A 25,407-nucleotide genomic window follows, 5' to 3' on the forward strand; every position below is an offset into this window, starting at 1 on the left:
CAGAAACATAGGGAGACGGCTCCCCACCCTCCTCCTGCATCCATGGCAGACACTGCTAATGATGTTTGTGGTTGTTCCCTTCGATCTAGGACTGTATACAAGGCACAGTCTACATGTAAAGAAGTGGAAATTATGATCCATGTTATCAAGGAGTTTGCTTTGACACAGGTTAAAATATAATGCAGCTGTAGACTAGCAATATAAGGCCATAAATAATACTCCAACCTTGAGTGCTAACGAGATTCTGGCAAGCTTATGAATCATAGGAAATATATCCAGTGTCCTTTGTCTGAAAGCTGGCCTTTTCCCTGCTTTCTAATTCCTTGGATTTCTTTTCTCAGCCTAGATATTACTCATTTATTCAATCAATAGATATCTTCTCTGGGTCTAAGAGTACAGCACAGAACAAGGCCAAGTCCCTACTCTCAGGGAACTTAATTTCCTGTAGGAAGACAGACAATAAGCAAGCAAGCACACAGAGACAGGCACATACTTCAGCTAGGCATAAGCGGGATGAAACTGAAGCAGGGAAGATGGGCAGACGTGAGTGGAGTGTCGCTTTAGGTAAGGTCATCTGGGAAGGGCCTTCTAATAAGGTGGCATTCTAACTGAACCAAGAGGGAAGAGAGAGAGGGAGCCAAGAAGATATCACCAAGGGTCTTGCAGGCAGAAGGAATAGGAGGAAAAAGCCTGTTTGTGGGACGGCCAAGACCAGCCTGGCTGGAGTGCAGTCAGTGAAGGGAGAGTGTTAGAAGTAGAAAGTCAGGGCCTTGTAGTTGCTAGTAAGGATTTGGGCTTTTACTCTGAGCAAAACAAGAATCTACTGGGGAGAGCTGAGTGGAGGGGTGGCATGGTCAGATGGACACTTTACAATGCTCACTGGCGTAGGGTGTCAGCACCATGTGGACATAAGCAGCCCCCTCTGCCTGTGTTCTTGGAGGTCCTCTTTTCTTCCCTCTGGAATCCCTTTTGTTCTGATTTCACCTGCATTTCCCCAAGCCAAATGGATGTGGGCACAATTGAGGGGCGGTGGGGTCACCATCCTAGAAATAGAGTAGGGATCTGGGTTGCTACTCAGTGATGCTGCTGGAGTCCTGCCTCCAGGGTCTCTCTGTCTCCTTCCTGGGGACCCGAGAGGGTCTCACGTGTACTTCTGAAACTTTCCTCTGATGCTCACTGCTCTCAGCTCCTAGCCTGGCTGTTGCCACAGGTTCTGTCACCACTGTGTATGTCACCCATATCTGGGGACTCTGATTCCCTGCCAGAGTACTTCTGTGGTCACTATGTGGGAGTGAGGACAACTGTCAAGCCTCCAGACATCAAACAGGACGGATGTGGGCTCTCCTGTTTCCATGTGTTTCTGTTCAGTGGAAAGTCTCCTTTTACGTGGAGAGCTCCCTCTCTCTCGGAATCTGGTACAGGACGCCTGGGAGCCTGCACTGGAAGACAGGTGGGATCTAATGGAACTGGCTGAGCTGAACTCAGTGTCAGCTCCAGACTCACCAGGCATCGGCCTACAATCATGCTTGTGCCTTGTGACTCTCTTTTCCCTTCAGGCTATGATCCATCTTCATCTGGAATGCTGATCCCTACTGCAGTTTGTTTGAGCCTGGTTAAGTGGATTTAAGGGTTTGATGAGATATATTAAGAGCCAGCAAACTCTGACCAGCCACCTATTTTTGTAAATAAAGTTTTATTGGAACAAAGCCATGCCCATTCATTCACATATTGCCTTTGGCTGCTTTTACAACATAATAGCAGAGAGGAGTCGTTGCTAGAGAGACCATATGGCCTGCAAAGCTGAAAATATTTACTATCTGGCCCTTTATCTAAAGAGACTGCCAACCTCAGTGATAGATTTAGATCTGCTAACTCTCACAGAGCAGAAAAGAAGAGTAAGGGCTTCCCTGGTGGCTCAGTGGTAAAGAATCTGCCTGCTAATGCAGGGGACATAGATTCTATTCCTGGTCCAGGAAGATACCGCACGCCTTGGGACAATGAACCCGATGTGCCACAACTACTGAGCCAGCGCTCTAGAGCCTGGGAGCGACAACAAGAGGAAACCCCTGCAAGGAGAAGCCCAAGAACCTCAATGAAGAGCAGCCCCTGCTTACCGAGACTAGAGAGAGCTCGTGCACAGCAGCAAAGACCCCGTGCAACCAAAAATAAAATAAATAACAATGAATGAATAAATAAATCCTTAAAAAGAGTTAAAAAGACTGTTACAAAAATATGTAAATAATGAAATCCACAGTGGATTGACAATAGTACTAATACTGCAATGAAAAAGGAGGAAAGAAGACAATGGGAGCACTCACATTCTCCCATTCATAGTGCAGATAAAATAATAATTCTCTAATCAGGGCTGTCAAGAACCTGGAAGAGAGAGAAAGAGGAAGAAGGGCAGGGGGCAGGGAGAGGGGAGAGAAATGAGTAGATGATAGGTAAATTGTGGCTATAGTTTATATGTTCAGTTTTTAAAAAATGCTGGGGTTGCATTTTTCCCCTTTCATCGTCACTTGTTTAGTACTTTTTATAGTTAAGCACTGTTATCAGGGTGTTACCAAGTCAAATTTGGGTCCTCTCACCCGACTCAAAGCAGAGCCAATCTTCTGACACCAGGTTGTGCTGAAGAAAAGGGCAGCATTCATTTCAAAGTGTCAAACAAGGAGAATGGGTGGATAATGCACAAAGACCTAAATTCCCCAGTGGCTTTCAGGGAAGGACTTTTAAAAACATCATTAGAGGTGAGAGTTCTGGGGTGCTTGAGCACATTCTTATGATTGGCTGATGGTGAGCTAATAGAACAGTAGTTCAGAAGTCAACAATATCAGCCTTCTGTCTCACATCTGGGATCTCTGTGATGGTGGTCAGCATGCAGTTAATGTCTTCTACCTGGTGGTGGTCTTAGTACCTACAAAACAACTCAAGGATACGGCTCAGGATATTATCTTTAGCCCTTGAGGAAGAACTGGAGACCCTTGATTTTTATTTAGGGCTAATATCCTAACATTATATTTTGGGAACAGACAAGTCCCCTGAAATTTGTCCATAGAAGAGGATTTGGCTCATAGTAACTCTGAAATGAAAAGGACATCTTTTTTGGGTGTTAGCTCTAAAAGGTCTTGTAGGTCTTCATAGAACCGTTCAACTTCAGCTTCTTCAGCGTTACTGGTTGGGGCATAGACTTGGATTACTGTGATATTGAATGGTTTGCCTTGGAAACGAACAGAGATCATTCTGTCGTTTTTGAGATTGCATCCAAGTACTGCATTTCGGACTCTTTTGTTGACCATGATGGTTACTCCATTTCTTCTGAGGGATTCCTGCCCGCAGTAGTAGATGTAATGGTCATCTGAGTTAAATTCACCCATTCCAGTCCATTTCAGTTTGCTGATTCCTAGAATGTCGACATTCATTCTTGCCATCTCTTGTTGACCACTTCCAATTTCCCTTGATTCATGGACCTGACATTCCAGGTTCCTATGCAATATTGCTCTTTATAGCATCGGACCCTACTTCTATCACCAGTCACATCCACAGCTGGGTATTCTTTTTGCTTTGGCTCCATCCCTTCATTCTTTCTGGAGTTATTTCTCCACTGATCTCCAATAGCATATTGGGCACCTACTGACCTGGGGAGTTTCTCTTTCAGTATCCTATCATTTTGCCTTTTCATACTGTTCATGGGGTTCTCAAGGCAAGAATACTAAAGTGGTTTGCCATTCCCTTCTCCAGTAAGTAGGAAGTCAAGAAACACCTGGAGTAACAGGCAAATTTGGCCTTGGAATACGGAATGAAGCAGGGCAAAGACTAATAGAGTTTTGCCAAGAAAATGCACTGGTCATAACAAACACCCTCTTCCAAGAACACAAGAGAAGACTCTATACATGGACATCACCAGATGGTAAACACCGAAATCAGATTGATTATATTCTTTGCAGCCAAAGATGGAGAAGCTCTATACAGTCAGCAAAAACAAGACCAGGAGCTGACTGTGGCTCAGACCATGAACTCCTTATTGCCAAATTCAGACTGAAATTGAAGAAAGTAGGGAAAACCACTAGACCATTCAGGTATGACCTAAATCAAATCCCTTATGATTATACAGTGGAAGTGAGAAATAGATTTAAGGGCCTAGATCTGATAGATAGAGTGCCTGATGAACTATGGAATGAGGTTCGTGACATTGTACAGGAGACAGGGATCAAGACCATCCCCATGGAAAAGAAATGCAAAAAAGCAAAATGGCTGTCTGGGGAGGCCTTACAAATAGCTGTGAAAAGAAGAGAAGCGAAAAGCAAAGGAGAAAAGGAAAGATATAAACATCTGAATGCAGAGTTCCAAAGAATAGCAAGAAGAGATAAGAAAGCCGTCTTCAGCGATCAATGCAAAGAAATAGAGGAAAACAACAGAATGGGAAAGACTAGAGATCTCTTCAAGAAAATGAGAGATACCAAAGGAACATTTCATGCAAAGATGGGCTCGATAAAGGACAGAAATGGTATGGACCTAACAGAAGCAGAAGATATTAAGAAGAGATGGCAAGAATACACAGAAGAACTGTACAAAAAAGATCTTCACGACCCAGATAATCAGGATGGTGTGATCACTGACCCAGAGCTAGACATCCTGGAATGTGAAGTCAAGTGGGCCTTAGAAAGCATCACTACGAACAAAGCTAGTGGAGGTGATGGAATTCCAGTTGAGCTATTCCAAATCCTGAAAGATGATGCTGTGAAAGTGCTGCACTCAATATGCCAGCAAATTTGGAAAACTCAGCAGTGGCCACAGGACTGGAGAAGGTCAGTTTTCATTCCAATCCCAAAGAAAGGCAATGCCAAAGAATGCTCAAACTACCACACAATTGCACTCATCTCACACGCTAGTAAAGTCATGCTCAAAATTCTCCAAACCAGACTTCAGCAATATGTGAACCGTGAACTTCCTGATGTTCAAGCTGGTTTTAGAACAGGCAGAGGAACCAGAGATCAAATTGCCAACATCCGCTGGATCATGGAAAAAGCAAGAGAGTTCCAGAAAAACATCTATTTCTGCTTTATTGACTATGCCAAAGCCTTTGACTGTGTGGATCACAATAAACTGTGGAAAATTCTGAAAGAGATGGGAATACCAGACCACCTGATCTGCCTCTTGAGAAATTTGTATGCGGGTCAGGAAGCAACAGTTAGAACTGGACATGGAACAACAGACTGGTTCCAAATAGGAAAAGGAGTACATCAAGGCTGTATATTGTCACCCTGTTTATTTAACTTATATACAGAGTACATCATGAGAAACGCTGGACTGGAAGAAACACAAGCTGGAATCAAGATTGCCGGGAGAAATATCAATAACTTCAGATATGCAGATGACACCACCCTTATGGCAGAAAGTGAAGAGGAACTCAAAAGCCTCTTGATGAGAGTGAAAGAGGAGAGTGAAAAAGTTGGCTTAAAGCTCAACATTCAGAAAACGAAGATCATGGCATCTGGTCCCATCACTTCATGGCAAATAGATGGGGAAACAGTGGAAACAGTATCAGACTTTATTTTTCTGGGCTCCAAAATCACCACAGATGGTGACTGCAGCCATGAAATTAAAAGACGCTTACTCCTTGGAAGGAAAGTTATGACCAACCTAGATAGCATATTCAAAAGCAGAGACATTACTTTGCCAACAAAGGTTCGTCTAGTCAAGGCTATGGTTTTTCCTGTGGTCATGTATGGATGTGACAGTTGGACTGTGAAGAAAGCTGAGCACTGAAGAATTGATGCTTTTGAACTGTGGTGTTGGAGAAGACTCTTGAGAGTCCCTTGGACTGCAAGGAGATCCAACCAGTCCATTCTGAAGGAGATCAGCCCTGGGATTTCTTTGGAAGGAATGATGCTAAAGCTGAAACTCCAGTACTTTGGCCATCTCATGAGTTGACTCATTGGAAAAGACTCTGATGCTGGGAGGGATTGGGGGCAAGAGGAGAAGGGAATGACAGAGGATGAGATGGCTGGATGGCATCACTGACTCGATGGACGTGGGGCTGGGTGAACTCTGGGAGTTGATGATGGACAGGGAGGCCTGGCATGCTGCGATTCATGGGGTTGCAAAGAGTCGGACACGACTGAGCGACTGATCTGATCTGATCTGATCTAAACTCTGAAATGGCTGAAATACTTTATTTTGGCAAGGAATGCTGCTTCTCAATACCTTGGCCACCTGATGCAAAGAGCCAACTCATTGGAAAAGACCCTGATGCTGAGAAAGACTGAGGGTAAGAGAAGAGGGCAGCAGAGGATGAGATGGTTGGATGGCATCACTAACTCAATGGACATAAGTTTAAGCAAACTCAGGGAGATAGTGAAGGATAGGAAAGCCTGGTGTGCTGCAGTTCATGGGATCACAAAGAGTCAGACGTGACTTTACTAATGAATAACAACAAGCTGCTTCTCAAAAGATACAGATATTGAAAGGATTTGTGCTCTGTAGAAATTTTCTGAATTGTAGGTCCCTGGGCAGGGCCAGAATATACTCCCTCAATGGTGATATCACACAAACTATGGTGAAATGCTGTTTGGAATTTCTACCCATGATCCAGGAAAGGTAACTGCTGGCCTGAGTATCATGAATTTCCCAACTTAAATAGTTTTGTGCTCTGTGAACCTGAGTTAATATGCTAACAGATGTGACCATTCCAAAGTTAATGGACTCTAAGGAAATGGGATGTACCCTGGAGGTTCCAGATTTCTGGATGGCTGTGGTTTATTTAGATAATCTTCATTGCCTGAGAGTATGATTTAGAAAGTCAGTCTAAATTATGTCTGCTTGCTTTTTAGCCTTATTGAACTCTAAATGGTGAACTTAATGGATTACTTCTTCCACTAGTTTCTTACAAGTTATAGGACCACTATGTTAAAGACGTCTCGTCTCTCTCTGTAATTTGGAACTAATGGGAGCTCAGTGACTGGGTAAATGCATGTGGGTCCCCAGGAGAACACCTAGTGGTTGTTTTCTTTCATTTAAAATTTTCTTTCTTTCTTTATTTTTGACTGAACTGGGTCTTCTTTACTTTGCGTGGGCTTTTTGTACTTGTGGTGAGCAGGACGACTCTTCCTTGTAGTACACGGGCTTCTCGTTGTAGTGGTTGTTTTTAGAATGAATTTAAGAATACATCACGAGAAACGCTGGGCTGGAAGAAGCACAAGCTGGAATCAAGATTGCCAGGAGAAATAGCAATAACCTCAGATATGCAGATGACACCACCCTTATGGCAGAAAGTGAAGAGGAACTCAAAAGCCTCTTGATGAAAGTGAAAGTGGAGAATGAAAAAGTTGGCTTAAAGCTCAACATTCAGAAAACGAAGATCATGGCATCTGGTCCCATCACTTCATGGCAAATAGATGGGGAAACAGTGGAAACAGTATCAGACTTTATTTTTCTGGGCTCCAAAATCACTGCAGATGGTGACTGCAGCCATGAAATTAAAAGACGCTTACTCCTTGGAAGAAAAGTTATGACCAACCTAGATAGCATATTCAAAATTAGAGACGTTACTCTGGCAACAAAGGTCCGTCTAGTCAAGGCTATGGTTTTTCCTGTGGTCATGTATGGATGTGACAGTTGGACTGTGAAGAAGGCTGAGCACCGAAGAATTGATTCTTTTGAACTGTGGTGTTGGAGAAGACTCTTGAGAGTCCCTTGGACTGCAAGGAGATCCAACCAGTCCATTCTGAAGGAGATCAGCCCTGGGATTTCTTTGGTAGGAATGATGCTAAAGCTGAAACTCCAGTACTTTGGCCACCTCATGCGAAGAGTTGACTCATTGGAAAAGACTCTGATGCTGGGAGGGATTGAGGGCAGGAGGAAAAGGGGATGACAGAGGATGAGATGGCTGGATGGCATCACCGACTCGATGGACATGAATTTGAGTGAACTCCAGTAGACGATGATGGACAGGGAGGCCTGGCGTGCTGCAATTCATGGGGTCGCAAAGAGTCGGACACGACTGAGCAACTGAACTGAAGAGGAGTTTGCTTTCTAGTTATTAACATCTTTGCCCTAAAAGGCAGAATTGCCCCCTCAAAAGTATTGGGTTAATTTGGTTTGTGTTAACATTGACAGATGAGCCTCAGTCAGTTCAGTAGCTCAGTCGTGTCCAACTCTTTGCAACCCCATGGACTGCAGCATTCCAGGCCTCCCTGTCCATCACCAACTCCCGGAGTTTACTCAAACTCATCCATCGAGTTGGTGATGCCATCCAATCATCTCATCTTCTGTCGTCCCCTTCGCCCACCTTCAATCATTCCCAGCATCAGGGTCTTTTCAAATGAGTCAGCTGTTCTCATCAGGTGCCCAAAGTATTGGAGTTTCAGCTTCAACAATAGTCCTTCCAATGAATATTCAGGACTGATTTCAGGGCTCTTACCATTTTTTAAACGAATTCCAAGTGACCAACTGAATGAACTGAGTTAACGGAAAGCAATCAGACTACCAAAGATGATTGCTTTTGAGGCGGCTTTCAAGCAGCTGGAGCAGTAGCTAACGCCATGTGTGTGTTCACTGATCACTTATTCCCAGGGGCTGTTCCCAGTGATGGGGCATCAAAGACAGAAGATAGAGCATCTCTCCCCATGAGAAGAAGAGGCCACGTTAGCATGGGGAGCACATTGAGCCGGAGTGGGTGGCCTGGATTCTGTGTCTGGCCAAGTGCTGCTGGAGGCAAGCCACTCGAATCTCTAGACATCAGCTTCCTCCTGTGAAAATGAGGCACTTGACTCCATTTCAAAAGGACCTTCAGCCTCTAAGATTCCAGAGTGGATGGTTTTTTCTAGGAGGAAGGGCTGTGCGTGGGCACCAGGAACTGTGTCATCTGATGAATGAGTCAGACTAAGGGCGTCAGAAAAGTTACATCTTCACGATCAACACAAGGGCACAGGCAATTAAGAAACACACTTAGCTGATGGTTTGAGTGTCTGTTCCATTCGGAGGTTATATTCCTGAAGAGGGACAGGCTGACTCATCAGATGGCTGTAACCTGATGAAGTAGAGCTATCCAATTTCCTTGCTCTGATTCCAGGCAACCGAATGATCTTAATTTAGTTTTCCAAGGCAGTTTCCCCAGGCAAGAGAAGGGACAGACTATGACAATTGGAAACTGACATTCTTTTGTGTGAGCAGAATTAGATCACACAAAATTATAAAGTATATATAGTAGCATAAAGTATATAAAGTAGCATTCAAATGCAAAGCACCATTAGTTATGAATCATTCTTATACATTCTTAGCATTTGAACTTTTTTTTTTAAGTGCTAGTAAACCGTGGATGACTTGGTAAATGCAGAAATTCTGTATCTGCAAAGCTGATCAGAGGTGAAAATTACTAATATTTACATGAAAGTGAAAGTCGCTCTGCTGCTGCTGCTAAGTCGCTTCAGTCGTGTCGGACTCTGTGCGACCCCATAGACGGCAGCCCACCAGGCTTCCCCGTCCCTGGGATTCTCCAGGCAAGAACACTGGAGTGGGTTGCCATTTCCTTCTCCAATGCATGAAAGTGAAAAGTGAAAGTGAAGTCGCTCAGTCGTGTCCGACTCTAGCGACCCCATGGACTGCAGCCTACCAGGCTCTTCCGTCCATGGGATTTTCTAGGCAAAAGTACTGGAGTGGGGTGCCATTGCCTTCTCCGAAAGTCGCTCAGATGTGTCCAACTCTTAGCGCTTTACAATTTACAAACGGTTTCTACATACAATACCCCAGTAACTCTGGGAGAGAGGGATTATTCTCCCTGTCTCTAGTTCAGGAAAGCTGTGTATAATGAGGGAGGGTTTGGACTAGCAGTCAAACCTAGGTCGTCTACTGTTAGTCCAAATCACAGGGCTGCTGCAGCTTCCGAAGGAAGCTAATGCTCTGTTCCCATCCACTGGTGCCCCCACCCACCTACGCGCACGCATGCGCACATGCAGACTCACACAACAGTGTACAAGGTCCATGGTCAGTGGGACAACTGAAGGAATGATGAGAAGCAGAGGCAGAGAAGAAACCCAAAGATCATGAAACTGCTTCTCTTTCCCTCTTCAAAAGGCACTCAAAGCGCATAGGGCCTTTCTGGATGGGCTACCCCATGGATGGGTCAGTTCAGCTTTTCTTAGACCCGGAACTCAGACTGAATCTACTCACTGCAGGTGTAGAAAATGCCTGGTCTGGATAGGTGGAATCTCAGGTGTGTTGGGCTCCCACCTCTCTTCCTTTGAAAGATTGGTCTGGATATTCCTAGTGAAGGTAGCTGGGGATTCTCAACTGGGGCAGCTCCCCCAGGGCAGCACTGCCTGACCTAACCCACCTGGGGCTCCTGGCATCTTACCTGCTGGAGCTGCTAGTCTCAGATTACTGATGGGGAGGGGACCTGGCAAGCTTGCTTTGTGTCTGGCAAGCCTGAGCTCCCCATCTGCTGTGCAGAGACAGAAACAGAGCGGCAGCTGTGTGCCCAGACCCTTCCCACTGCTGGAGAAGTGGAAGACTGCAGTGCCTAGCTGGGGACTTATAGACACTTAGGGAAAAAGATGAACTGGCCCCATTCCTGCATCTCCTTTTGCTGGATTTACTTTGCTGCCTCCAGACTGAGAGGTAAGAGGCTGTTGGGTGTGCAACTCTCTTAGCCCAGGGATCACTTCTTTGGTGGAATGTTGGGTGGGCCAGGAAAAGAACAGACGCTCTAACTGTGAGGAAGTATTTCAGCTTCTTACAGTCTCATGCTGATCCTGTAGGGCCTGCCAGAGAAATAACTCCACTTGACCCAGAGCTTGTCCCCAGCTGATGGTAGGTAGGTAGATAGCTAGGATGGTAGGCAGGGATGATAGAACCAATGCTAGTCCTTGGTCTGTTGCTCTTTGCCTTGAAACACTCATAACACTGAAGCTTGATCCAGATCCCGCTTTTTGAGCAGCTGTAGAACCAGCAGATGGAAAATATGCTCAGAAGTTGTTCAATGACCTTTTTGAAGACTACTCTAATGCTCTTCGTCCAGTAGAGGATACAGATAAAGTCCTGAACGTCACACTCCAGATTACACTTTCTCAGATTAAGGATATGGTGAGTAACATAGTGTTGACTCTTCTGAATGGTTCGAATGAAACTAACAGTGCTTTCTAAAGGGAATGTCTTACCTGAATTTGACAGAAAATGAGAACAGACAGCTCTGTGTGCAAGCTGGAGGGAGAAGGGAATTCCAGAGGAGGAACACTTTCTACAAAATTAATTGCACTAAATTACCTGAGTCTTTCCATGAACATTAACAGTCTTAGAACATCTCAAGAAAGTTGGTTACGCATTACATGTTCCATTTCTATGAAATGTGTAAAGTCAGCAAGACCATAAAGACAGAAAGAGGAGTTAGGTTGCCAGGAGCTGTGAGAATGATGAGGAAATAGTGATTTACTGCTTGATTGTCATATGATTTCTCTTTGGGAATGACAAAATGTTCTGGAAGCAGAGAATGGGGATGGTTGCATGACATTGTGAATAAACTGGAAACCGCTGAATTGCACACTTTAAATAGTTAAAGTGGTGAGTTTCATGCAATATGAATTTTATCCTAATTTTTAAAAGATGTTTTAAGATGACATACATTGATGCTCATATGTGTTTAGTTACACAAAGTTATGAAACTTCAAAATCTTTTCTTCTGTACATTGTTGATGTTTGCTGACTTTTTCATAAAAAAATAATTCATCAGTTGATCAATTTTCAGAGAAATTTGAGCAGTTGACCCATGCATGATGATTTAAATATTTGTCCACTTGATGTTCCAAACACTAATCAAGCAGGGAAAATATAACCTTGGCAGACAATCAAGGGGATTGATTTGAAAAAACTCTCGCTTACTTATTGGAAATAGATTAGTGCTCTTGGAATTCCTGTTTTGAAGACAGCTGTTTTACAGACAAAATGTGTTTGGTTGAGGTGTCTACTGGACAGTTATATCTGGGTTAATTGTGCAGGATGAGAGAAACCAAATTCTGACTGCCTATTTGTGGATCCGCCAAATCTGGCATGATGCGTATCTCACATGGGATCGAGACCAATATGATGGACTGGACTCCATCAGGATCCCCAGCGACCTGGTGTGGAGACCGGATATTGTCCTATATAACAAGTAAGTGCAAGTCAGTAGCTTCTCAGGAATGAACTTGATTAGGCAGAACGTAAACATAATGTGGCCTCCCTGCTGGCTCAGTTGGTAATGCAGGAGACCCAGGTTTAATCCCTGGGTAGGGAAAATCCCCTGGAGAAGGAAATGGCAATCCACTCCAGTATTCTTGCCTGGAAGATCCCATGGACCGAGGAGCCTGGCAGGCTACAGTCCCTGGGGTCACAAAGAGTCCGACATGATTTTAGCAAGTAAACCACCACCAACCACCAAACATAATGGAAGAGGAAAGTTTGAAACATGCATGAAGTTAAGTCAATTCATGTTCCTAGATCCTGAACTGATAGTTAGAAAACCTCAGATAATAAAATAATAATGGTCATAAAAATCTTAGAGCTACATTCTCCCTTTCAGGTGAGAAACTGTATTGGAAGTCCTGTTAGTTTTCTAGGGCTACTGTAGCAAAGTACTACAAGCTGGGTGGCTTAAACCACAGGAACTGTTGTCTCACAGTTCTGGAGGCTAGAAGTATAAGATAAAGGTATTGGCAAAGTTAGTTCCTTCTGAGGCGGTGAGGAAAATCTGTTCCCTGTCTCTGCCCTAGATTCTTGGGTGGTTGCTGGCAATCTTTGCTCTCTTGACTTGTACAAGCATCACCCCAATCTCTGCCTTCTTCTTCACATGGCATCCTGTTCCCTGTGTCCATATTTCCCCTTGCATTGAAGACACCAGTCATGTTGAATTAGATGCTCACCCTACACCAATATGACCTCGTCTTTTTTAAAAAATTAAAGATAATTTTATTGTGCTTTTCTTAACACAAAAAAATTACAGACTTACTGTTTAAAAAAGATAAAGTTGTCTAAATTAAGGCACTAAGACAGAAGTAAAAATTACTCATAATCCCACAGAATATGACCTCTTCTTTTAAATACATTTAACTACTAATTACAGCTGCAATGACTGTTCCAAATAAGGTCACATTCTGAAGTGCCGGGGTAGGATTCAACACATGAAATTTTTGCAGATGCAATTCAGCCCATGACAGTGGTGCTTCCTTGTCAATGATCATGTATGGAAAATACATGTTACTGTTAAGATTAAGGGGCTTTCCAGGTGGTGCAGTGGTAAATCTGCCTGCCAGTGCAGGAGATGCAAGAGACAGGGGTTCAATTCCTGGCTTAGGAAGTTCCCCTAGAGTAGAAAATGGCAACCCCCTCCAGTATTCTTGCCTGGAAAATTCCACGGACAGAAGAGCCTGGCGGGCTACAGTCCATGGGGTCACAAACTGTTAGGCACAACTGAGCTACTGAGTACATTAAGATTTAATCAGAATGGACCAGCTAAAAGCTGGCCCATGGATTTTGGACTTTGTATAGAGTGAAAGATGAACTGGACCATAAGATCACCAGTTGGCCTTTTCCTGGTCTGAGAGCAAGGGGTCTTAGTGAGTGGGCAGGTAAGGCTTCAGTTTCTAAAATTGTAAAGTGGGCATGAATCACCTGAGGAGCCTGCTAAAATACAGATTCTCATTCAGTAGGTCTGGGGTAGAGTTGGTCGTTCTGCATTTCTCTGAGCTCCAGACGGTAGTGCTGCTGGCCCATGGACCACACTTTGAGAATGAACCAGATCACTCTGTCACAACTCAGGCTCAGCTGCTCCACCTGTTGTCAAAGGGGCTCTCTCTCTTTTTATTCTGGAACTCAAGTCTCTCAGAGTTAGGAAAATTCCTCTTTGAGCAGAGAGAGATGAATGAGGAGCAACTTGGACAGGGGGACTCTCCTGGGGACTCAGCCATCTGTTGGGCGTGAGTTTCCCTTCAGGATGCCACACTGCTTGGTTGCAGCCTGGATTTTAGTTTCAGTCCCTACTCAGCTTGTCCAAGGGTCACAACCTTGTGAATCATACCTCTGATCCTGCTGACTATTCCCCACTCTGAGTGGCCAGAGGTATCTTCTGTATGCCTTCCTAAGCAAGGTAACATCCAAGTGCTAAGTCTCTTTCAGTCATGCCTGACTCTTTGCGACCCCATGGGCTGTAGCCCACCAGGTTCCTCTGTCCATGGGATTCTCCAGGCAAGAATATGGGAGTGGGTTGCCATTTCCTTCTCCAAGTACTGGTGCTTTATTACCATGGTTCACACCCTGCCCCCGCCTCTCCTCCCCAGCACACACACAAATACACACATGTAGAAGGCAAGAGAATGGGCCAGGATGTCCATCACCTCCTCCTGGAGAAGAATCAGAGGATATACTTTACATAGAACACTTAAAGCATTCTGTAAGTTCAGAATTCTCCCTGAAAAAAACAGAATGCTGGTTCTCCTTTTCCTCTTGCTTTGATTGACTGAAGCAGTGACCAGCTCTTATTGAAAGTCTTCTTTGTGAGCTGGCATGGTGACCTAAGTTAAGCCTGCCCCAGACCTCCTTTATCAGAGAAGCCAGTTAATCACTAATGAGCTCACACAAACCTGTGGTGGCTTTGGTAAATTTTGTCCCCATTCTCCATCCTTCCCCTCCCTGCCCAGATCACTGGCCTCCTTGAGATGTGTGAGTTCTGGTCCCCACACAGACCTTTCCCACTATAATGGTTCATCAATTCTTTTCTGTTCGTCTGGGTTAACTCTTTAGTCTTCTTTGCTCTGCTCTTACAGTTCTGTTTTGAATCCTCTTTTCTCCTGTGTATTCTCCTTCTCAGTAACATCAGAGTTTTACTATCAATATTTAGAGGAAACCCTAAATGTAGCTGTGATTGGATGTCATTTGCATCCCTTTGAGCAGCTGAAATGAGAATGGAAGAGAGTTAGAGTATCAGGCAAAGGAGGATCTCCAGTGATAGCTATTGCCCTGACCCTGGTCCTTCTAGCTGAATCCCTGGACCTGTAGAATCTTCTGATCTCAGATATAATATCAGTACTTCTCAGAAACCAGTACCAAACCTTGTAGACCCCGGAATGGGCTTCCTGAGTGGTGGTAGGGAGAATAAAGAGGGGTGTAGGACAGGTGATGCAGTCGTGTGTGATAAACATAGTTTGGGCAGGAAGATGCTGAACATCTAGATTCACCATTGGTGCCTGAGTCCATGGGGTAGATTATCTGGGGACTGAGTGAGCAGGATGGTGGTGTGCCTGGAAGCTATTTCGTGTGAGGAGCAGTCGAATTGATTGATGCTTAGTTAGAAAGAGAGAGGTCCTTAGGAAGACTTGATGGCTATCATAGGCAATCAGAGAGAAAATAAGGTGGAGGGAAAAGAGGAAATTCCTCCAGAGGACAAAACCCAAAACAACAAGTAGAAGTTAAAGGGTTTTAAAAATTGCATTTTAATTCAATTAAAAGAAAAACTAATAATTTGAATAATGAGTTTTCCTAAGAGGTAGTGAGCTCTATAACAATATAATGATTCAAGCAGATATTGGCTATTAGCAGTTCAGTAAATGAATAAATAAATTGAGGCTCGAAGTTCTGGTGGGGTTGTTTAGTATAGGTCTGTGGCCAATATAATGGTTGGTGTAAGAGACTGCAAGGATTCCTGACATTTTTAAACTAGGTAAAGAGTGGATTACAGAAATTTCAGATGTGTGTTTATTATGAGATAGTTTTAATGGTTGGATTTTAACGAACAGGTTTAACACTTGGATTTTAGACCTAATGAGAAATTAGGTACCCTGCTGAAATCAGAAGATTTGTCTATAATTTAGCTTTAAGTTCTGCTTACATAGCTTAGATGAAAGAAAGTGTAGGAAAACTTTCAGATGAGGTTGGATATACATATGTCAAATTTGTTCAAATTTTACACTTTAAATGTATGCAGTTTATTGTATGCCAATCAATAAAACTCTTTAAAAAGAAAAAAAAAAGATGAGATTAGTAGTAAAGGAGGGAGAAGAGGAAAAGGTTTGGAGAAAAATGTATGGATTTATTGTGAGACCTGTTCAGTTTGGAAGACCAAAGGAACATTCGCACGGAGATGGTCAACAAAGAGATTGCAAAGGCCAGTTTAAAGCCTGGAAAGAAGGTCAGGGATAGAGCTATCAAAACCCCTTTAAGCCCTTATAGAACTGCTCAAGGAGATCTGGAAGCACTGGTGGGCCATAGGAAACCATTGCACGTGCTGAGCTGTAAAATGATGTGATCAGAGAAACCAGGGAAATAAAACAAAGTACTGGTCATGAAGCAATTAATAGTAATGTCTTCAAACTCCTCCTGAGTAGCTGGGGTGATGTTTTCAGACAGTGGGCTCCTTTACCCTCTGGCTTTTGGTTGGGTTGGCCCAATGAGAAACATTGTGAGCAGTTGGAGGAAGAAAAGAGAGTAAGGTTGGGGCATGTATTCCCTTGCTCCCTTCCTAGAGTTATTATCTTTGGCTGGCTGTATCCTTTGACAGAAGGCATGTCTTCTATGGGAGAAGGAGATGGCATCCCACTCCAGTGTTCTTGCCTGGAGAATCCCAGGGACAGAGGAGCCTGGTGGGCTGCTGTCTATGGGGTCGCACAGAGTCGGACACGACTGACGTGATTTAGCAGCAGCAGCAGCAGCAGCAGCAGCATGTCTCCTATCGTGGTGACCCTCTTCTGCCACTCTTCCCTCCAGGTATTGGTAATTGCACCTTCCCTTCATTTCTTCAGGCTCAGGAACGGTAATAACTCTGCTGTTACTAGTCCTAAAGTGGTTGCCCTATACTTATCTTAGTAGAGTCCTTTTATTAAATCCTCCTCAAGCTACCTAATTTGAATGTGCCATCCATTTCCTGCAAGGACCATGACTAATAGAATCGTTCTAGCTCCAAATATATTCTCTCTGACTCCCAGATCTCTTGTACCAACGTAGGATAGGTGAGTGATGCTCCAGTTCTCAATTCTTGGATAGCTAATTATATATACTTTTTATTTTTACAAAGGGTAGGTTCTGGCATTTTCAAAAATGCCATTTTGTTGTCTTCACAAGACCCACATTAAAGATCCCCTCTTTAGACCTGCATTAAAAAGTGAGCACCACAATTCAGCTGCAGTGCTTTGATTAGAGTGGACACAATCAGACCATTGCATTGTGGTACCTAAAGGTTAATAAGTAGGAAAAAACTTGTAAAACATGTCAGTTCTTAGATCTAATACATCATCTTCTAGCAATTTAACCTAAGGAAAGAGTCAGTGGATAAATGCAACAGTTTGACCACGGGGATGTTCACTGTTGCATTGTTTGTAAATGTGAAAAATAGAAACAACCATAATGCAGAATATCAGTGAGCTGGTTAAATTACTATGGCACATCTCTAAAAAGGAGTATAATTGAATATCATTTAACCATGAAAATAATGTTGCAGAAGATTATGGACAGATGAACACCTACATTTTAAAATTGTCTCAGTCTTGTTTTTGGTAAACTAACTTTTTTATTTCAAGATAATTTTACAGAAAAGTTGGAAAGATGGTACAGAGTTCCTGTATACTTTTCACACAGTTTTCCTTAACGTCATGTCTTACATAACCATAATACATATGCCAAAACTGATATAATACTATTAGTGGTGCTATTGGTAAAGAATCTGCCTGTTGATGCAGGAGACACAAGAGATGCAGGTTTGATCTCTGGGTCAGGAAGATCCCCTGTTGTAAGAAATGGCAACCCACTCCAGTATTCTTGACTGGAGAATTCCATGGGCAGAGGAGCCTGGTGGATTACAATCCATGAGGCCACAAAGAGTTGGGCAGGTCAGAACGACTGAGCACACAATTAAACTACAGGTTTTATTTGGACTTCACCAGCTTTTCCACTAATGTCCTATTTTCTGTTTCAGGATCTAATCCAGCATATCACATTACATTTATCGATAATATAGTTTATAGGGAAAAAATTGTAAGGAACAATCAGAAAAATATGCATTAAATATTAACAGAAATGTATCAGTTAAGGCTGAAAGCATTGAAAACTGACTTTGTCAAAAAAGGAATTTGTAGGAAGGATATGCTCAGCTCACTGAATTAAAGGAGAAAAATCATTGATAGGGCCTTGGAAAGAACAGACTAGGACTACTCCATAGTTCAAGACAAGGGGCTATTGAATTTTTAAAAAAATTTTAAGTAATTGATTTTTCTAGGAATCCATCATCAGATTGACTCTTTTTGGTCTTTGGGTCACCCTGCTTAATATTTAAACTCCAGGAAGTGTGAATCAGTTGGACCTAGCTCAGGTCACAAGCCAGCCCCTGGCCAGGGGAGCCTAGGGTACCTTGATCATTTCATCTGCCTTACAATGGTGGTGGAGAAAGTCATTCCCCAAAGCGAAATAGAAATTTTGTACCCCCAAAATGCCAGCCATAAATGTTGATAAAGCAAAAACAAGATATATCTAGAATAAATTATCTTTTAGATTATAGATGAATAATTTTTTCCTCTGTGTTTTTCAGATGTTCTACAATAAACATGTAAAATTCTTCCAACAGCAACAAAGAGCTACTTTAATATTCTTGTGCCCAAAGTTAACAAAAACATTTAAGCAGAGCCTCTCTGTCAGATTTTAGCCTCGTTTACTTTTTGTCTGGGTGTTTGAATCATTATACCTGGACCAAGAGAATGGCATTGGGAATGGAGAGGAAGGGATAATAGGCAGAGATGCTTATTTGTTTAATTTTGGTTGCCCTGGGCTGCATGTGGGCTCTCTTCTTGCGGTGAGCGGGGTCTACTCTTCGTTGGGGTGCACTGGCTTCTCACTGCGGTGGCTTCTTCTGCTGTGGATCACGAGTTCTGTGTGCACAGGCCCAGTAGTTGTGGGGCATGGGCTTAGTTGCCTCGCAGTATGTGGGATCTTCCCAGTCCAGGGATTGAACACGTGTCCCCTGCATTGGCAGGTGGATTCTTAACCACTGGACCACTAAGAAAGTCTGGCAGAGGTGCTTTAAAGGAAAAATCCAAGAGAACTTGGCCCTGACTAGTTACAGGAGGTGGAGAAGAAGGGCAAATTAGAGTTGATTTTGGACTTGCAAGCCAGTGTACCGAGAATGGTGGTCCATTGCCAAAGACACTGAAGTGATGGGAAAAGGGCAGTGAGCTGTCTGGGTTAAAGAACTTGGTGAGTTGTCCTGGTAAGCAGCTCTCATTTTCCTCCTCTGACCTCCAGGGCTGACGATGAGTCTTCTGAGCCCGTGAACACCAATGTGGTCCTGCGGTATGACGGCCTGATCACTTGGGATGCACCAGCCATCACCAAAAGCTCCTGTGTGGTGGACGTCACCTACTTCCCCTTTGATAATCAGCAGTGCAACCTGACCTTTGGCTCCTGGACCTACAATGGCAATCAGGTGGATATCTTCAATGCCCTGGACAGTGGAGACCTCTCCGACTTCATTGAAGACGTGGAGTGGGAGGTGCACGGCATGCCTGCTGTGAAGAACGTCATCTCCTACGGCTGCTGCTCTGAGCCTTACCCGGATGTGACGTTCACTCTCCTTCTGAAGAGGAGATCCTCCTTCTACATCGTCAACCTCCTCATCCCATGCGTCCTCATATCTTTCCTGGCTCCCTTGAGTTTCTATCTCCCAGCAGCCTCTGGGGAAAAGGTCTCCCTGGGAGTGACCATACTGTTGGCCATGACTGTATTTCAGCTCATGGTGGCAGAGATCATGCCAGCCTCAGAAAATGTCCCTCTGATCGGTGAGTTCCTCTTATACTTTTGAGTCAGCTTTCTGGTGAATGTGGCTGTATCTGTGCCTTTAAACTCATAGCAATTAAGTCAACTACAAACTCAACACAAGCTCATTTAGTGTCTTCAGTTGGCATCTCTGAATGTGGCTGTTCAAGACAAAGCTGGGCTCGAGGTCTCCAGGTTTACCCAAAAGAGGAATGAGAGCTGTGTGGTTTAGAGCAGTGGTCCTTGAAGTATGGTCCCTGGACCCACAGCATCAGCCTCAATTTGGATATACAGATTGTCAGGGCCCACCCTAGACCTGCTGACTAGGGTGGAGGTAAAGCCTGCAAACTGTTTTCACAAGCTTTCTGGGTGATTCTGATGAGCTTTTTGTTAAAGTCAAAAAACCACTGGCTTTTAGGCTAAGGCCTTGATTTTGAAGTTAAAGAAATCTGCATTTGAACTCTGACTTCACCATTCCTTCCTTGATCAACCTTAAGCAATTTACTTGCTCTTTGAGTCTCTACTTCATCATCTTCAGAATTTGTGTAATTGCTACCTCACTGTGCATTGCTTAGCACAGAGCCTGGCATATGGTGAGGACTGAACCAACAGTGACTGTTAGTATCTTATCACATCACAAGGGGTTTCTTCTTGGGAAAAATGGTAAACACGATGGAAATGATGAGCTAGATTTTTAAGCCTGCCATCTACCCTTGATAGAATAATTCTCAACCTTTATTAGGTATAATAGGTGTGAGAGACTTAAAAATGCAGGTAACTGGTGGTCCAGTAGTTAAGACTCTGTGCTTCTACTGCAGGGGTGCAGGTTTGATCCCAGGGCAGGAAAGTTCCACCTGCCATGAGGCTCAGCCAAAGGAAAGAAAAAGAAAAAAATACAGGTTCTCACAGCAAAAGAGGTTTTTAAAAAGCAGTCTTGGACAAGATTTGGGAATCTGAGGTGATTCTAAAGTAGATCACATTCTCAAACATCTGCAATAATGAAATGTTCCTCCAAGGGTACTGTGGCTGCCATCACTGCCTTTCTTTTCCTTCCCTCTCTTGTTGTGAGATCCCTCCTAATACCTTTAATACCTACTTCCTGCCACCAAGGATAACACCCAGATCCACCACCTCTGCCTCAGTGACTCATGTTGTAATAGATGCTTTCAAGAATCAGAAGCTAGATCTCGTTTTTAGTTCTGTAAAGCAATCAGTAGGGGGAAATTTCAGAACACCAAGAGACTTAGTGACCAATATAAAAGAGATATTATACTGCCTTTTCTCTCCTGAATGTAGTATTAGCCATATGAATAACATTCAGATGTTATTACGTTGGTTTCTCTGTTTGGAGATTTCTTCCTTGTCATGTTTCTCCAGGCAAGTCACACACACACACACACACACACACAAGCCACACACACACACACACAGACTTGCACTTGCACTCGCACTCATGCACATCTTTTTGAGAAATAGTCACAGAAAGTTCTCTCCTTTCTCATCACCACTAATAAAGAGGAAACGGTGTGTTGGTTCTTTCATTACTTCTCCTAAGGCAGAAATGATTGACAGTGATGACATCCAATCATAACCCTGTTTGAGGCAGGATCAGTAGGCAGATCCTGCTCTCTGCTTTACCAGCTAAAGTCAACAGCAAGCTGGCTCAGTTTCTGAAGCAAGGTATCTCAGAACATGACTCATAAATTTTATAAGCATTGCTTTTCCTGTGATAATATGAAATGTATCTTTTTAGGAAGGGTACACATAGATCTTTCTTGAGAGTATTTAATAGTCACAACTTGTTATTTGTAGCACCTATGAAATAGAGTTCCAGTTTTAAGAAATGTATTTACATTTCCTGCATTAAGTATAGCATTTGATCCAGGCTTTTGACCCATAGCCTTTGCAATGTTAAGAAATATTTTATTTTTAGTTTACTCAGAGCTTTTAACAAATAATAAACAGATGATGAATATTACCAAATGTATTGTTTTCATCTGTAAAGACAATCATGTGTGTTTTTTCTTTTCCTGTATTAGTGTTGTAAATTACAGTTTTCTGTTGTTGAACTAAATCCTTCTTTATCATGATGAGTTATCAATTAAAGACACCATAGATTTAGTTAGCCAGTAATTTTTATAGGAGTTTCTCAAATGTATCTATAAATGAAATGGCCTTAAAATTTCCTTTCTTGTTTCTTTTAGAGTCAAGGCTAAATTTATTTCATGAAATGAACCAGTTAGGCAGTATTCCCTCTTTTCTATTTTTGAAACAACTTGCATTAAGATATGAGTTATCTGTTCCTTAAAAATTCAGTGAAACTCACCTGTAAAACCTTTTGGTTCTAGAGCTTTTTGGAAGATGGGTGGGTAGAGGTATTTAATTCCTATTTCTATTCAAGCATTCTTTCTTCTTAGACTAAATTTGACATCTTCTAGATGATAAAGAGTCTGCCTGCAATGTGGGAGACCCAGGTTTGATCCCTGGTTTGGGAAGATCTCCTAGAGAAGGAAATGGCAACCCACTCTAGTATTCTTGCCTGGAAAATCCCATGAACGAAAGAGCCTGGAGGGCTACAGTCCCTGGGGTCACGAAGAGTCAGTCACGACTGAGCAGCTAACACATGTATTTATAGAAATTTCATCTAGGTTTTTGAATGTATTATCATATAGCTACTTGTAATGTTATTTTATTGTTTTCTAAATTTCTATCCTCTTATTTTTTCTATTGCATCCTTTTTCTCTCTCCTACCACTATTCCATGAATGGCCTTATCAAATGTTTATCAGTTGTATAGCTCTTTTCAAATAACTTGTTTTTGTTCATTTTCTAGGTTCTTTGTTCTGTATTTCGAAAATTTGTTAACTTATCTTTATTGTTTCCTTCCTTAATTTTCCTTTTTCATGACTATTTGCTTTTTGCAATCACATATTAAAGACTAATAAAGACACAATATCCCCTTTCTTCGCCAGTAAGAGTGAGATTCCATATTAACAAGGTTTAATGACAATTCTGGGAACTGACCAAGATCATTCATTGTTTATTTGTTTTGCTGAATGTCGAAGTTTTTCACATAGTGATAGCAAAAACTTACAAATCTTTTAACTCAAGGAAGAGGACAGTGCTAAAAACTTTTCCTGTCTTTTTTCAATTAAGCTTCACCTTAGTCTTGTGAGTTAGATATGAATATTATAGTCATTCTATAGAGAAGAAAGCTGAGGCTTACCAGAATTATATAACTCCCTGTAGGTCACAAGTCTACTGAATGACAGAGCTGAGATTTGAACTCAGTTTTATTCAAAAGTCTATATTAGTCACTATTAATGTGTACAACTTCCAGTTGTTTCTTCGTGAGTCAAATATGAGGACAGTTTTCCCCCCTAAATATATATTTATTTATTTGGCTGCTTCGAGTCTTAGCTGTGGCACGTGGGATATTTCATTGCAGCACATGGATTTTCTAATTGAAGTTCATGAGCTTAGCTTCTTCGCTAAATGTGGGATCTTAGTTCCCCAACCGGGGATAAAAACCACGTCCTGTGCATTGCTAGATGGATTCTTAACTGCTGAACCACCAGCGAAGTCCCTTGAAGACAGTTTTAAGCTAACTTGGTTGCTGTTATTTTCCCAGGCAAATACTACATAGCCACGATGGCCTTGATCACAGCCTCCACTGCCTTGACCATTATGGTGATGAATATCCACTTCTGCGGGGCTGAGGCCCGGCCAGTGCCACCCTGGGCCCGGGTGGTCATCCTGAAATACATGTCCAGGATCTTGTTTGTCTACGACGTGGGTGAGAGCTGCCTGAGCCCCCACCAAGACAGGGAGCGAGACCGTCTTACGAAGGTTTATGACAAACTTCCAGAGCCCAATCTGAAAACATCCAGAAATAAAGACCCTTCCAGAAAGAAGGAAGTGAACAAACTCTTAAAGAATGACTTGAGGTACCCGGGTGAGAACCTGGAGGATGGTGACAGCTACTGTGCACGGTACAGAGTGTTGACGAGAAATATTGAATACATCGCCAAGTGCCTCAAAGACCACAAGGCCACCAATTCCAAGGGGAGTGAATGGAAAAAGGTTGCAAAAGTCATAGACCGATTTTTCATGTGGATTTTTTTCATTATGGTCTTTGTGATGACTATTTTGATCATAGCAAGAGCAGATTAGTGAGCATTTGATATGTGGGAATAAATCAATATAAGTCCCTGTGATCTACTCTAATGCTCTTCCAAATCAGAAATATCTATATCCATATTTACACACAGATACGCAAATATATATAAATTAGGGGTTATGCTGTCTTTACTTTTTATTTTTAACTTCAGATCAGTATTATAGCAGTCAGTTTAAATTAAGCAGGAGGTTCAAAATTTCAAGGGCAAGACAATGGAGGAAATAGAGAAGGGACACTGCTATATCCTACCAGAGTGGTAGGTGGCTTCTAGATCACACAATTATTCTCCTTCAGCAGTGCAGTTAACAAAGCATACTGCATTCTGTTTAAAATTTAAAGCAAAGCCAAAGAAATTGAGTTCCCCCTTACCCCGTACTGCTGCTGTTGCTAAGTCACTTCAGTCGTGTCCGACTCTGTGTGACCCCATAGACAGCAGCCCACCAGGCTCCGCCGTCCCTGGGATTCTCCAGGCAAGAACACTGGAGTGGGTTGCCATTTCCTTCTCCAATGCATGAAAGTGAAAAGTGAAAGTAAAGTCACTCAGTCGGGTCTGACTCTAGCGACCCCATGGACTGCAGCCTACCAGGTTCCTCCGTCCATGGGATTTTCCAGGCAAGAGTACTGGAGTGGGGTGCCATTGCCTTCTCCTAGCCCCTACTAGAACATGCTTTTAAAAAAAGGAAAATCGTCATATATTCCTTAGTGTTAATTTAAGTCTCCATGTTACCTTTCTCATTTCTCTGGTGCATTTCAAGCTGTATTTCAAATGATGGAATAAAAACATTTTGCACCACATAAAGAAAGTCTAAGGATTGGCAATTCAGTGGGGGAAAAGAGCTTTCTTGGTATTGATGATGTCGTATATGTTGGTTATGTTTTATATGAACCTTAAAGATGAAGTCATTCCTACATTTAGCCTTGGGTTTAAGTAAGATCACCTGCAAACTGGGCTGTTTTTGTCATTCATTCAGCTATTCACCAAACATTTATTTTCTCCTACCTCTAATAAAGCTAAATGATTCACATTTGGAGTGGATGTTGTACCAAATCTCATGCACAGGTCTGATCCTTGCTAATCTTTGCCACAATTCTGTGAGCTAGGTGGACAGGTGTTTCTAATCACCTTTCTCAGAGTAAGAAGCTGTCTCTGAGGAAGGTGGGTGTAAGTGACCTGCTTCCGCATCCACCTAGGTGGTAAGTAGAGCTGGGAGATAAACCCTTGGCCCTGCGAGTCTAGGCCAGGTCTGCTAAAGCCACACTGCTTTTTGGCTGAGACAGATCATGATTTAGGATGGTAGTGATTGAGAGATTTTTTTTTTTTTAAGATTTTTTTGATGTGGATCATTTTTAAAGTCTTTATTGAATTTGTTAGAATACTGTTTCTGTTTTATGATTTGGTTTTCTGGCCGTGAGGCACGTGGGATCTTAACTCCCTCACCAGGGATCAAAGCTACATCCCCAGGATTAAAA

General features: G+C 42.7%; 1 protein-coding gene across 1 annotated transcript; it reads left to right on the top strand.

Moving 5' to 3' along the window:
• The first annotated feature begins 10,550 nt into the window (after nucleotides 1-10,550).
• Nucleotides 10,551-23,930, top strand: CHRNA9 (cholinergic receptor nicotinic alpha 9 subunit). The gene is made up of 5 exons (NM_001192546.1): nucleotides 10,551-10,614; nucleotides 10,934-11,079; nucleotides 11,988-12,142; nucleotides 19,249-19,781; nucleotides 23,389-23,930. Exons 1-5 carry the CDS (start codon nucleotides 10,551-10,553, stop codon nucleotides 23,928-23,930), a joined length of 1,440 nt encoding a protein of 479 aa, NP_001179475.1.
• The last annotated feature ends 1,477 nt before the right edge of the window (nucleotides 23,931-25,407 follow it).

This window comes from Bos taurus, chromosome 6, assembly GCF_002263795.3.
Source record: "Bos taurus isolate L1 Dominette 01449 registration number 42190680 breed Hereford chromosome 6, ARS-UCD2.0, whole genome shotgun sequence".
NCBI classification, from domain to species: Eukaryota; Metazoa; Chordata; class Mammalia; order Artiodactyla; family Bovidae; genus Bos; species Bos taurus.

What these genes read in the sequence shown, in the direction of transcription:
- CHRNA9 (NM_001192546.1), top strand. Translation starts at nt 10,551, where the DNA reads ATGAACTGGCCCCATTCCTGCATCTCCTTTTGCTGGATTTACTTTGCT. An exon ending in TGCTGCCTCCAGACTGAGAG is followed by an intron (nt 10,615 to 10,933) that starts GTAAGAGGCTGT and finishes CTTTTTGAGCAG; the next exon opens with CTGTAGAACCAGCAGATGGA. An exon ending in GATATTGTCCTATATAACAA is followed by an intron (nt 12,143 to 19,248) that starts GTAAGTGCAAGT and finishes TCTGACCTCCAG; the next exon opens with GGCTGACGATGAGTCTTCTG.